This window comes from Varanus komodoensis, unplaced genomic scaffold (assembly GCF_004798865.1).
Source record: "Varanus komodoensis strain SLA01 unplaced genomic scaffold, ASM479886v1 scaffold36, whole genome shotgun sequence".
Lineage (NCBI taxonomy): Eukaryota > Metazoa > Chordata > Lepidosauria > Squamata > Varanidae > Varanus > Varanus komodoensis.
In genome coordinates this window covers 7,837,079-7,850,865 of record NW_025335873.1, presented here as the reverse complement: position 1 = coordinate 7,850,865, position 13,787 = coordinate 7,837,079, and the positions used below count along the sequence as shown (strand labels likewise).

Genomic DNA, 13,787 nt, shown 5'->3' with positions numbered 1-13,787 from the left:
CTGCGGGTCAGCCCAGCGGAGCCGGGGGGGCGGGGGCTCGCGCACGAGGCAGCGGGACCATCGCGGCGGGGAGGGGAGGGGAGGGGAGGGGAGGGGAGGGGATGGGCCGGGGGGGGGGGAGGCGCGGCGTGCCCGCGCCCGCGCCCCGCTTCACAACAGCCCCGCAGGCTGGGCCACGCGAGCCCCGCAAGGCCGAGCGGGGACGGGGCTCCGAGCCGCCGCGGGGCTCTCCCGATGCGCGTCCACGGCCGCATTCGTTCGCGACCATCGATCGGCTGGTCCTTCAAGCTAGCGAGCCGCCTTCGGTCACTCCGATGCCTCCTTGCGTGGGACGGTTCGAAGATGTTTGAGGGCGTCCAAGGACAAGCTGGACGTCCACATGGTGGGCATGTCCTGCGTGGATCCAGCTGGAGCCGGGGGTCAGACTTGATGGCCCGGGAGGCCCCTTCTGACGCGCGCTGTTTCTGTGTTTGCGTGGAACTTCACTGCATTGCTCTTAGAAAGGTTTTGATGGTTGTCCCATAAGGGGGACAAGAATACTGGGTTGATTTCCCCAGCGTTCATGACCCCCTCTCCAGCCCAAAGGGTCCCCCCGGGCTTCTTACAGAGATCAGAAAGACCACAGCCCCTGCTCATGGACTTGAGTGAAAAGACCGCACATGAGAGGAAAGGGAATTAGGAGGGAGGAGGAAAAGAGCAGGAGGAAGGTCTCTGCGCTAGTGATTTACTGAGACAACACCAGAGGGAACACCTTCCCTGAGTGATGCACAAAGGAAGGGCCCTGAAAAGCACCCGGTGCCACCTCCCCGCTGTCGTATTCTCACTTTGGATCCTGGCTTTCCCCCTCTTGCACGGAGCTCCAAGGTCAAGCCAGGCCTCGAACCTGGAACTCTTGCTCTTGAGTTCCAGGCCACGCCTTCAGCTCCTCCGCTGAGCACGTCTCGCACCTCTGACCTGCAGCCGCAGAGGGCAACGGGGTTCCCAGAAGCCTCCCAGGCGGAGGCAGGGCTTGGGGAAAGGAGTCGGTGGGGCTGCGGAGGGAGCCCGGCCTCTGGGTCCGGATCAGGCCTGCGTGGGTGCACTTCCCCGTCCCTGGCAGCAGCTGCTTTGGGAACAGACCTGACGGCTTGGTAGCGGTGCAGGAGCTCGGTGGCACAGCTTGGACGCGCTTCATGGGGGGGTGTGGGACAGGCAGCAGACCAGCTCCAGTTAGCACATACGAGCCCGGGGGGGGGGGCTGCCAAGCCCCTGGGTGAGGGAGTGGGGGAGCTCATAAAACCCCACAGGCGTCCTTCTCTTTTTCCAGGAGCAAGCCACGTTTCCTGCTTCCTCTTCTTCTTTATACTTGGCCTTCTGGGCAGTGGCCGGGGCGCATCTTCTCGCACCGAACTGCCGTTTTCCACACCCCGGGCTTTTGAGCACCACCCCCCACCTCATCGGGCACAGGCCTTCTTCTGCACCATCCACCGGGGCAGGTTGGCAAGCGGAAGGCCAAAGAAAAAGGAACGCAGGGCTGCGAAGTGCTTCCAGGTTTGGCGCGCGCACATGCAGGCCCGCAGCGCATGCTGCAGAATGAGTGTGTGGGCGGGCGGAGGCCATGCGCCTCGCTGCAGGCACAGTTTCGTTTTCGATATGAGTGCGGCTGCTGTGGGAGTGAAGGCTGAAAGAAAATGCTGGCCCTAACCCTCATGTACTGGGGAAGCGTTTTTTTCTGCTCCGTCTGTGCACTCAGAACCAGCAGCAACTGGCTTTTTGATCAGGGGATGGCAGAAACAGCACCGTTTCCCCATCGAGGGCGTGTGCGTTTGAGCCTGGAAAGCACCAGCTGCTTCATGCAAAACTGAGGGCTGTCTTGTCTCTGCTTCCTCAACCTGTTAAACTCCATGTTTTAAATTTCAGTTCCCATCAGCCTTTACCAGCCTGGCCCAGAGTAAGCAATACCAGGAGTTCAGTGCAAAAGATTTGAAGGGGCAAAACTGGAGAAGAGAGCTCTCAGCCGAAAGTCCAACATATAAAGAGACCTACCTTCTGCCCAAGCCTGTTGTGAAAGTCATTCTTAAATATGCATCATTTTAAGACTTATTAAAACATTCCTCCCTTCCTTCCTTCTTTCCTTCCTTCACTGCCTGGCAGCTCAGGCTCTTTGGGCGGTGAACAAAAGTTAAAAACACGAACAAGCAAGAAAAAAAATATCATAATAAAGTCATAGCAATTGCAACCGCATCAGGATAAAAGTTAGTTATCTTTGGTTACGTTTAAAACTAAAGTTTAAAAATTAATTGTTACAATACTGGAAAAATAAAAACACTTTTTGTCTGGTGCCAAAAAACATCTTTCCTGAAATAAATATTTTCTTTCTTTCCTTGGGCGTTCTTGCAACATGTTAGCATGACTTTCTGAGTGCTTGCAAGAGGGCTTACATCCTATCTAGAGCATGGGGGGGTGGCCGAAATCGCTCCGAAGCGAGTTCTCTCCAGGGCCACCCTGTGCTGCATCTTGCCCATTGCCAGCATCGAGGGTGGGTGTGACGGGGCACTTGCCCAAAGACCCCCTGGCAAAAGCCCCCTGGAGTCGCTCACAGACTCTGTCAACCAAGCAAACATGCGGAAGCAACGCTAAGACCCCACAAAAATCAGAGCGCCGGCCTTGTCAGCCTCACCCACAATCACGGGTACTTACCCTAGGAACGCACGGGGCCAGGAGAACGTGTGGTTTCTTTCCGAAAAATCAGCCACGGCACTCTGCGTTCTCTGGACTGCGTTTATTCTTTCACGCAAGATACAGCTCACCGCTTCGGCATCGCTGGGTCGGCGCCTCCTCGCCCAGATCCTGAATTCCGTCTGGACCTCTTCGGGGCCCCCTTTGACCGTGCCAAAGAGCAAGACGGAAGGCTGGCGGTGGAACGCCCTGCCGTGGGTTCCAGTGCTGTTCTTGCCCCGAGCTTCAGATCACAGCCTGACCCGTTACGACGCCCGGGGTGGAATTCGAATCTTGGCTGTCGCAGAAAACCTCGGGCTGACCCCGCAACGGTGCCGCACACCGGGTGGAATTCTCCCCTGCCTCTCCCCAGGGGTAGAGCTCCGGGTTTCGGGGACTTCAATTCCCAGCTTTCTTGAGCACCGGCGGTGCTAGCAGGGACTCCTGGGAGTTGGAGTCCCCAACCTCTGGAGAGCTGTCCTTGGCTGCTTGGGCCTCACACCAGAACACTCTTGGCCAAAACTTGGCTTCCCGCAGCTGCTGCCCCGTGGGCCAAATCGTTGCTCCAGGGCTCCTGGAACTTGAGAGGCCCGCGAGCAACTTCGCCCTTGGGGCGGTTCTTTCCCTCTGTGCCGTCACGCAGCCAGCGACTGGGGACTCTGGAGGAAGCCGCTGCAGGGCATCTCCCCCCTCCCCACCCACCAGCGCCCGGCGCTCAGGTGGTGTGGTCCTCCACCCACTGGCAGAGTCGCCTTGCGTAGCAGGAGGGGTTGATGGTGGAGAAGTTTTTCCCGCAGTGGCGGATGCTCTTCCACAGGTGCTCCAGCTTCTTGCAGAAGCTGTACACCGTGAAGAGGTCCACGATGCCGATGAAGTAGCGGTACTCGGGCCCGTCGATCACGTGCAGCGGATTTCGGCAGCTGGGGAGGAAGCGCCTGTTCTGGGCCAGGCAGGAGGAGGAGTTCATGCTGTGGAGGCTGGGGGCCTGTCCGGAGGAATCCAGCTGGGTGGAGGAGCCGGGCTCGTGGCTGCTGCTGGTACGGCGCATCAGGTACGGGGCCAGCACTTCCCGCACGAAGGTCTCGCTCGGCGTGGGGCTCTCGGGGGCCAGCGTGGCGCTGGGCCGCTGGCTCAGGTAGAGCGCCAGCACGCCTTGGATGGTGCTTTTGCTCTCGGGAGACATCTTGTACAGGTGGTCCACGCTGGAGGCGGCCCTGCTCACAACCGACGGCGGGTGCCTCAGGACGTCGGGCTCGCTGTCTGGGTGCTCCTTGGTGTGGCCGGAGCCCTTGCAGCTGATGGACCTGCCCGGCACAGACGGAGAGGCCGAGAAAGCCCCCTTTGAAACGCCAGTCCCGCCGGCTCTCCGGCGTGTGCGCACGTCAGGCCAACCCACAGTGGGTTGTGGCGTAAGCAGAGTGCGGTTTCCCGGGTGTCCCAACACAGAGAACCTCTTTGAACAGGGTCTGGCATCCTAGCGGTCAAAATGCCGTTCCCTTTAGCCGGAGCCTCCTGTACCCGCCCGCCCTGCCTGAGTGGGTCTGCGGCGAGGAAGAAACCACAGCGAGGTTTTTCGCTGCTGTCGAGCTTTTCGTGGGGCTGGGAACGGGCACGTAAGGACCACCAGCTTTTCAACAGACCTGCTCCAGAGGGAGAGGAACATTCCTATTGACCGGAAGCCCACAGTGGCCGCGGTCCTGCGTTCCCCTTGGGCTTGGAGCGATCAGCACCTGCACCTCCACCCCCTGCCCACCCCCCAGAAAGCGGGCTCTGGCCTCCCGAAAGCTCGCCTGTAACCGGGCCTGGATGCTCGGCCCACACCTGTCCGGCCCCACTCACACGGTCCTGGCGATGATGTCGATGAGGGCCTGGTTCAGGATGCGCTCGTCCTCCCGCAGGGGCTGCAGCCCCACCAAGATGCTATAGTCCATGACGTCCAGGTCCTTCAGGAACTGCGTGTCCAGCTCCACCTGGTGCACCAGCCAGGGCCGCTGCTGATCTGTGTGGGCGAGAGCGCGCGCCGGGGCAGTGCTGGGTCGCGAGGGGCCCTCGGCCTCCCCGGGCCCAAGCGATGCTCCCACACATGCAGGGATGTTGGCCCCTGTGGCGACATCTGACTGCGTGTGCCTGCGAGGCACCTGTCTCCCGAGGAGGACGCCCTGTTCCTACGACGGGATTCGGGACAGGGGCAGTGCAGGGGAGGCGGCAGGAGGTGGGCGGAGCACGTGGGGGGGAGGGCCAGTAAGGGGCGTAGGGTGTAGGGCAGGCACCCCCTCTTTGCCGGCATTGCGATACTGGATTCTGACGGAGAGGACCGCGAGGAAAAGACGAGGGGGGCACGGCCCCATGGAGCCCACCGGGTCGCTGCTCAGGTTCCCAGGCTGACCGCGAGAGCAGGCACGTCTTGGAAGAGACGGGGGGGACCCCGGGGAGGAGGAAGGCACTGCCCGCCTGGCCTGGGCCCCTTGACGCAGCACTGGGAGTTGCCCGGTTGGAGGCGGTGTGGCTGCCCCCAGGTTGGAGCCGACAGCTCCATGGACACCAGGCACGGGGGGCCTTCCTCAGACGGGCACCCACCGAGGTGGATGGCTTTTTCCCCGAAGTTGAGGTCCTTCAAAATCACCGTGACGTTGCTGCCTTCTGGAGCTACCTCAGACCACCGGTCAACTTGGCACCCTTTGATATCATACCTGGAGGCAGAGGGAGGGGGCGTTCCTGAGAGCCTGCCTTCGCCCCTCCCCGCCTTCTCGGGGATGCTCGCCACACCCCTGCGAGGTAGCCCAGGCCTGAGAGAACGCTCCGCAAGGGAGACTTTGTGGCTTTTGAAGGAGGAACGCCGGCTCCCAACAGTCCTTGTGCACCTCCGAAAGACCGACCAAGACATCGCCATCGCGAATCCTCCGTTTTCTGGGGGTGAAGGTAACGCCCCGGGTGCTGTATGAGCAACATGGTGGCCCAAGGAGAACGTCAGGGCAGGCACGGAGGAGGTTTGGCTTGAGGGCTGTTGTGGCACCAGTTGGAAGGAGAAATGGAGCTGGACTCGCATCCCATGGGATGCTCTGGAAGGAGCCACCCGGTGCTGTGATGTCTTGTGTGAACCCACCCTTTAAATGCCATCCCTGTCTAGGTGTCTGCTGTAAGTCTGACTCGATCTGGACCCAAGCTGAGCTCTTTCAACATTGCCTTTGGCTCCCCCTGTGCACTGATGAATACCGCGATCATATATTGATCTTGTAATGAGGATAGGAAATACAAATCGGGAAAGACAAAAGGGTGTGGGAAAGGAAAGGAAATCTAGCCTATTAGGGAAGGAAGACTGGGAGAAAGGAAACTCTGCCCCCAAAGAGCCCAGGAAGCAGGAAAGATGTGCCATAGGCGGAGAAATGTGCTGTACCACAATCCTGTGCATGTTTACTCAGAAGTAAACCCAGGGTTCTATGGGGCTTCCTCCCAGGAAGACAGTGCAAAAGATTCCAGGCCCAGAAGGTGAGAGGCTTTTCATGGTTCTCCTCCCAACACGGGTGAGGGCTCCTGGTTTAGAAACGGAGCGTCCCTGCCCAAAGCACGCTCAGAACTCACCGCTCGATGATCCTCTCGTGCGGGTAAAAGATGCTTTGCATGATGATGAAGTATTTCTAGGGGCAAAAGCAGAAAGCGGTAGGCAGGTGGTCCTCTGACTGGAGAGGCGAAAGGTGCTGTTTCGGGTGAGGGAAGTCCTCCCCTGCTAGCCTGAAGCCGTGTGCCTTGGAATGGGGAACCCCCAGCAGAGATGCTTCAAGGAGGGGAGTGGCATGACAGGACTGTACCACATCAGAGGATGTCCCTTGGAAGCTGCTCTTGGGGCGGGGGGTGGGAGTGATCGGTGGTTTCCCTGCATTCCTGACCCTTGACTTGCACTAAGAAGCCTCCTGAAGACGCAGTTCTTGCAAAGCGGGAGAAAACTTTGACCATGTACATGTAGTTTTAGTACCCCCTGGCAAAGGGCAAGTATCCGTCTTTAGGGCAGCCTTCCCCAACCTGGCACTCTTCAGAGGCGCTTGGATGACAATGCCCATCACCCCCAGCCACTGGGGATGAGGGTCACTCTGGCCCAAACACGTCTGGAGGATGCTAGGTGGGGGAAAACGAAACTCCGGGGCGATATTACGTTGCAGGTTGTCGTGACTCACTTTCTTCTCCCGACGAACTGTGATGCTGTGGACCCCTGTGGGAAGGAGGGAGACAAGAGAGCCGCCACTTTTAGGCTACGTCCGTTCCTGCCCTGGCCCGGGCCACGAGATGGCGGGCTCGGGATCCGTGGCGGGCATCGTCCCCTGCCCCACAACCACCCCGCACGGGCTTCTTTGCCCACTCTCACAGCTGGAAAGGCCTCTCTGCTCTGCTGGCATCCGGGCCCCCCGCCCTGGGATGTGGCCCACGAGCTCCGCAGAGCTTGCATTGGGCCTGCGGGCTGATGGAGGCTTCCCACCCCAGTGACAGAGAGACCGAGCGAGTTGGATGGGGCCTACGGGGCCATCTAGTCTGGCCCCTGGCTCCAGCCGGCTCCGCTCACGACATGCCCACCATGTGCACGTCCAGCCTGTCCTTGAACACCCGCACCGATGGGGCCTCAGCCGCCTCCCGGGGAAGCCCATTCCACACCCTCGGGGTCAGGAAGTGCTTCCTGGCATCCAAACTGAAGTTTGCTTCCTGAGCTTGGTTGCATCAGAGCGCGTCCTGCCCTCGTCTGCAGGGGGAAACAGGTCCCTCCCCACCTCCGTGGGACCCCCCTCAAGAGCTGGCCCAGCCGCGTTTCTTACCCAGGAACTTCACGAGGATGGAGTGAGGGTATTTTTCCATGTGATCGAGGTATTTGGGCAACTGTGTGAGGAGGAAACGGATCTCCCGCTTGTGCTGTGTCTTCAGGAAGAAGCGTTTGTCATTGCTGTGGGAAAGAGGCAGAGCTAGAATTTACCCCGGGCCTGAAGGGCTGAGAGCTCGGCTTCCTTTGCGCCCCCTCCCACAATAGGCTTCTTGCCCCCAAATGCCTTTCCCAGTTGCTGCCCAGACATTGTGGACTACAGCTCCCATGATCCCCGACCATTGGTCAGGCTGATGGGAGCTGATGCCCAAAACATCTGGAAGACACCATGCTAGGGGAGGCAGGCTAAGCAGATGACTGTGGCTACAGAAAAGAAGCGGGCCAGCAGGGTCCCCCCGGCGTTAAGCCTCCTTCGGCACTGCAGGGCATTCTGTGCCCCACGGCTGCCCGTCCTGCCCCATTTCCCAGAATTCTGGATGCAGCTTCACTCCAGGACACCGCAGAAGAGTTGCAATCATGCCCCCAAGTCACTGGAGGGCTTCCAGAAGGGCCTTTCGCTGCCACATCCTGGGAAGGGCTTGGACAGAATGTGTGCAAAACTCGGCAGACCCAAAACACCCCCCGCCCCGGGGTTACCAGAACGTGAAAAAATAAAAATAAAATCACAGGCACGTCCTTAGAACGGGGCGATCCATCCAACAGGGTGGGCATGCATCTTGGAGAATGTGGAAGGAGACCGTGTGTGCATCTCGCAACCAACAACCAGTTGCAAACACAGGAACAACGGTTTGGAAAGACACGGAAGGGCAGGTGGCTGTTGGACGTGAGAACGTGTCGAACTTCTGGATGGCAAGAGGGGGTCAGTGAGGAAGCCGGTGGCCTGCGGCTCCCGGGCAGCCCTGGTGTCAGTGTGCCACCTGATCGGACCTCCGTGGGCACCACTACCAGCCAAAGTGGAGCCCAAGGTCCCTTCACACCAGTTTTGTTCTGCTCGGGCCGGCGGCGTCTCTTACGTGAGGAAGAAGTCGGCACTGCTCTTCGAGTTGCCGACAAACTGCAGGTAGGGGCTGTCACAGGAGAGCGACTGCTGGTAGTCCTGATCCGCCATGCCGAGGAAGTGCCGGAAGCGGGCGAAGACGGGCCCCGCGTACGTCCGCATCTGGTAGCCCTGCAAAAGGCGGAACCGGGGCGGTGGCAGGAGGACAGCGGTGCGGCCCAGGCTCGACGGGGCAGAGGGGCTGTGGAAGAGGGCGGCTGGAACGGGCCGGGGGACGAAGCACGCTGGGGCGCTTGGTCCGCCACGGGTCTGGGCTCGCGCCCTGCCCTGCCCTGCCCCGTGGCTCCTACCTCGTGGCTCTGCTTCAGCACCGCAGTGAAGTCCGACTCGCTCTGGCTGTCCTGGCAGAGAAAGGGAGAGACAGACTCAGGGCCGGACGCAAGAAGGGCAAAGCAGCCGGTCGGTTGCCACCTCTCCTCCTTTGGCGTTGTCCCTCATCTTCGGAGAGCTCCAGACTTTGGGCAGAAAAGCCCGGCGCTTTTGTGCTATTTCGCAACGCGCCTGTGCAGCCCGAGTCAAGACGGAAGCTCGTGAGGTGGGGGGCTGAAAGAGGCTTGGGGATTTGCAGGGGGCCGTGGGCCTCAGGGCTGCACCTCAGGGCCGTACCCCAAACGACACTGCGTGGGGTCCCCATCCTGCCCTCGGAGGGTCCTCTGTCAGCCGAGCCCTCTCCCCCCGCAGAGCGCCTTCCCCCAGCCGCGGATCACGGCCCGATTTGGATGTTCCGCTGCAGGATCCCGCACTGCGCAAAGGTGTGGACCAGGGGCCCCTCTCAAGTCACCATCCGGCCCCGGAGCCTGTGGGGCAAGAGCGAGCGGTTGTGCGTCGGAAGGGCTGTGGCACACACTCCGTTCGGGGGCAGAAAACTGCCCCGAGGCCAATGCCGAGCCTGCGAGTTCTCCTTCCCTCCTCTGGAGGGCTGGAAGGCGGCAGCAGCGAGAGGGAGAGGGTTGGGGCGGTGTTGTGGCCCGGCCGCTGCATCGGGACGCAGAAGATCTGGGCTCTGGGCTCCGTTTAATGCACCTGGGGGGACCTCGGAGCCTAAGCCCGCTCCCGGGGCTTCGGGACATTGAATGGAAGGAGGCTCCTACAGGCGACGCGGGGTCCCTCGCCAGGGGGAAGGCTGGTCGGGAGGGCGAGGCTTCGAACCCAGGGCCGTGCCCCGCAGACACTCACCGGGGCCGCGGGGCGATCGATGGCCTCCTGCACGGAGGCCCGGAGGCCCTTCTTCAGCATGCAGGTCCAGCCGTAGAAGGGGTGCTTCTGGTTCACCTCGAAGAAGCCCAGCAGCTTCCACTCCTGGCGGATGGTCCAGAGGAAGCGGTACATGAGCGGGTGGGACAAGCGGCGCCTCCGCTGCGCCTCCACGGCCTCCGCCGGCTGGGGGGAAAGCAGAGGCATGCAGCGCTCAGCGGGGCTGGGAGGGGGCACCTCCGGCCACGCTGGACGCCTCCTGGGCTTCTGCGCTGAGGGGGTGGCGGGCGGGGGGCCGGGGCAGAAAAAGGAAGGTCAGCAAATCGAGAAAGGTTAGGCGGAATTGTTATTTATTTATTTGGAACTTTTCTAGACCATCCCTTTCCATAGTCTTGGGACGGGTTGCCAATAAGACAAAATAAAACAAAACACAGCATCCCAATAAACAATTCCAATCGACAGTAAAACCCGTATTATAACCATCAGATCTTAAAACATTGGGGAAATAAAAAGGTTTTAGCCTGGCGCCAAAAAGAATAAAGTGATGGCGCCAGGCGAGCCTCTCTGGGGAGCGGATTCCACAAACGGGGTGCCACCGCAGAGAAGGCCCTTCTCTGGGTAGCCACCCTCCTAATCTCCTCGGAGGAGGGCTCCCGGAGAAGGGCCTCCGCCCCAGAAATTAAGGGGCGGGCAGGCACATGTGGAAGGAGGCGCTCCTTCAGGGAACCGGGCCCTAAGCCGCTTAGGATCGCAGCAGGAGGGCAAAACGGCCACAGGCTCTTGTTGAGAGAGGAGGGCGGCTGCGTGAGAAAAGGGCTGGGGGTGTTCGGGGTCTTTGCGGCGTGGGACTGACCGCAGCGGGTGCTGGGGCTGGTGAGGGACACGGTTGGGGCGCCTGCCGGCTCGCAGCTTCTCAGAGTGCTTTGCTGTTTGTCGGGCTGAAGAACCCCACGGATCCAGGGTACCTCCAGCAAGAGGCCCGTGGCAAAGCCAGGACCGCTGCACAAAGCCACCCCAGCACGGATTTTCAAGAAGCCGGAGCACAGAAGGTAGATCCGTGCCTGGAAGGAAGCCGGCAGCACCTGGGCCTGCTCTGCCTGAGCCATGGATGGTGCCTGGGGCGCCAGGAAGCCTGGCGAAGGCAGGGCCAGGAGGAGGAGGAGGGGAGGAGGAAGAGGAGGAGGAGGAGGAGGAGGAGAGGAAATGTGCCCTGCCCACCTGCTGCCTTGGAGCCATGGTGCTGGGGTGGCTTGAGGACCTCAGAGAAGCCAGCCGGTGAAGCCCGATGATTCCAGTCTCCTTAGAAACCGTGGAACCGCTCGGAGGTTCCTAGCAAGGCCCCTCGGCCGCTTTCTTTCAGCCTTCCAAGCCCCCACTGGCTTGGGGGAAGGGGGCCCAAACTGCACTACCTGGAACCTGCTTATCTGTGAGGGCCTTGCCCACACCTTCGGTCCAGAGAACAGGTACTCACAGATCGGCAGGTCCCAAAGATGGCGCCTTTGTAGAGGACTCGGCATCTTTGGAACCATCTCCCTCGGGAAAAGCACACGGCCCATCATCGCTGGACTCTGAAAGGACCTGCAGACAGGCGGATAGTCTGGCCTGCGTTGCGTTAACTTTAACATGCTGTGCTTTGGTTTAATTTCTGCTTAGAAATTCATAGTTTTTGGAGTGTTCTGCCTTGCATACTTTTAAGAAATGCGATCTAAAGCCCTCTTTGCAGGGGCAGCTTGCAGCCCCAAGGCAGAAAAGAAGGCAAGCAAGGTCTTAACATCACGCAGGGTGTTCCCATCCTGGGGGTTTTGTGTCTTTAAGCTCCTTAATGCTTTTCCCAATTGTATGATGTTTTCATTGCATTTTTATTGCCTGCTTTTATGGCTTGTTGTAATCTCTTCAGGGAGCTTCACTGATGGGGTGGAATTGAAATGGAATAATTGTAATTATTTATGGAACTTATGATGAGAAAATGTGGCATCGTGTTAAATGGCTATGAATTCATGGAGGAGGAGGAGGAGGAGGAGGAGGAGGAGGAGGAGGAGGTCTACCAGAGGGTATCTTTTGTGATGCATGGACGTGACCTAAATTAAAATCTACCCATGACGCTGGTGGTAAGTGCTTTTTCTTCATAGAAAATTGCCCTAAGTTGGAGACAACTTGACAGTGTGTGCCAGCAACAACAAAAAATCTAAGATTCTCTCCAGCTTTCCATCTGGGCCGCACAACAACCCTGCAATATGGGCCAGGTTGAGAAGCAGCAACAGGCCCAAGTCATCCAGCAAGATTCATGGCCAGGTGGGGATGCAAACCCAGGTCTCTCCATCCCAGTCTAGTGCCCTTATCACTAAAACACACCGAGCCCCAAAACCTCAAGGAATTTGAACTTGTCTCTGTCGGGAAGAGGGGCCTCGAACCCTGAACCCATTCAAATCTGGGCAACAGGGACTGGCCGATACTCTCCTATTACGCCGGTCCGGTATTGTTTACACTGGCTGCCAATTGAAGTCCGCCCAATTTAAGGAGCTGGTGACGACTTTAAAGCCCTAAATGGCTTGGGTCCTGGGTACCTGAAGGAGCACCTCCTTCCGTGTCTGCTTGTCCCTTGAGATCTGAGGCAGAGGCCCTTCTCTGGGGCCCCTTGGAAGGAAATTAGGGGTGGTAGCTACTTGGAGAAGGGCCTTTTCAGGGGTGGTACCTCGACTGTGGAACATGCTCCCCAGGAAGCTCTGCCTGGCGGTCGCTCTATTCGTTTTGGCATCAGCCAAAGACCTTTTTATTCTCCCAGTATTTTAACAATTAATTTTATCCTGTTTTTAGTACTATTTTAGATGCAGTCTGCTGTGTCATTATGCTTTTGTTCTTGGCTTCCTTCCTTATAAGCCACCCAGAGACTTTTTTTAGTAATGGATGGCATAGAAAAAATTTAAATGAATGGAGATTTTGCTGTACTGGGAAGCCAGCATTCTTGTGCTCCTGAATGAACAGTCTCCATCCAAACATGCGGGGCATTTTACCCTTTTATGGAAAAAAATCCCATTTTCCCAGAGCCATTTCAAGGTCTTGACTCTTGTGTGCACATGTGTGTTTTGTCTGGAATAAAGGTCTGGGTATTTGGGAAGGTGGAAGGAAGCCGCTTGGCCTGAGCCAAAGGGTAGGATTCTGCCTGCGAGCTTTTCCTGGGATTTTTCCAAAAGCAGGAGGACCGGGAGCCGAGGTTGTGGCGCAAAAGCCGAACTTCGGGGGCGGGTGGGGGGGCTAGGTCAAGGATGCCCGAGGCTGCACCTGCTGGCAGGGCCTGTGATCCCATAATCCCCAGGGAGCCAGGATCCTTCCCCATCCAAGCAGCCAGGGCGCAGCACCCACCACCGTCACTCCTGCCGACCGTGGCCTATGTGGGATCGCCAAAGGTGCCACGTCCGATGCGAGAACCCCGCCTTGTGCCACGAAACCCAGGGCACGGATGCCCACTCACAACTCAAGTTGCCCTGCCCTTTTGAGTGCTAGGAGCACCCCCCCCCCCATGTTCACAAAGGTGCCGTGATTAACAAAACAGCAGCAGCGATGCTGAGCAAAGCAGCCGGATCCTCGGAAAAGCCGGAGCTGCAGCCGGCGGGACTTTTGCCCGGGGCCCTCGGGGTGACCGGGAGCTCGGCTGGAAAACATTCGGAAGATGGCTGCCGACAGCATGCAGAGGGTCAGCCCGTGATCTCCCCTGGCAAGGGGTGGCGGAGCAGCACGGAGGAAGAGACCCCACGTGAGGAGGGTCCAAAGGGAAGTCGGGATGGGGGCAGGCTGGGCAGCCACGTGCACCCGTCTCCTGGAAGGGGCCCACCGCCGCCTCCCCGGGACCCTCGCCCTTCCCTCCACTGCCTCGTCACCGGCCTTCTCCGAGCGCACAAGAATCCCACCGCCTGCACCCCCCGGCCCCCCGGGCGGTCGTGAAGAATGGGGATTGAGACAAGCGTGGCAGGGCCGAGCCCTCGAGAACGCCTCGCTCGTGGCAGGCCTGCAGCCCGGAAGCCTCCGGCCATCTTCTTCTTC

The 13,787-nt window shown here is 59.4% G+C and overlaps 2 protein-coding genes across 4 annotated transcripts in view; both read right to left on the bottom strand.

Moving 5' to 3' along the window:
* ST6GALNAC4 (ST6 N-acetylgalactosaminide alpha-2,6-sialyltransferase 4) overlaps positions 1–2,748 on the bottom strand; it is a 12,540-nt gene extending 9,792 nt beyond the window's left edge. For both annotated transcript variants that reach the window (XM_044439828.1, XM_044439829.1), the window contains exon 1: positions 2,680–2,748. The gene's annotated coding sequence lies outside the window, so the exon portion shown is untranslated. The remainder of the gene's footprint in view (positions 1–2,679) is intronic.
* On the bottom strand, positions 2,747–10,280 carry PIP5KL1 (phosphatidylinositol-4-phosphate 5-kinase like 1). Of its 2 annotated transcripts, none has more exons than XM_044439826.1 (9): positions 9,732–10,280; positions 8,846–8,896; positions 8,512–8,666; positions 7,497–7,621; positions 6,867–6,901; positions 6,277–6,332; positions 5,275–5,387; positions 4,537–4,696; positions 2,747–4,001 (listed from the first exon to the last, which is right to left on the bottom strand). In XM_044439826.1, exons 1-9 carry the CDS (start codon positions 9,954–9,956, stop codon positions 3,413–3,415), a joined length of 1,509 nt encoding a protein of 502 aa, XP_044295761.1. In that variant the 5' UTR covers positions 9,957–10,280; the 3' UTR covers positions 2,747–3,412. The 2 variants fall into 2 exon arrangements, with proteins under 2 accessions (XP_044295761.1, XP_044295762.1); XM_044439827.1 differs by having other exon boundaries at positions 8,846–8,891; positions 9,732–9,799.
* Between the last annotated feature and the right edge of the window lie 3,507 nt (positions 10,281–13,787).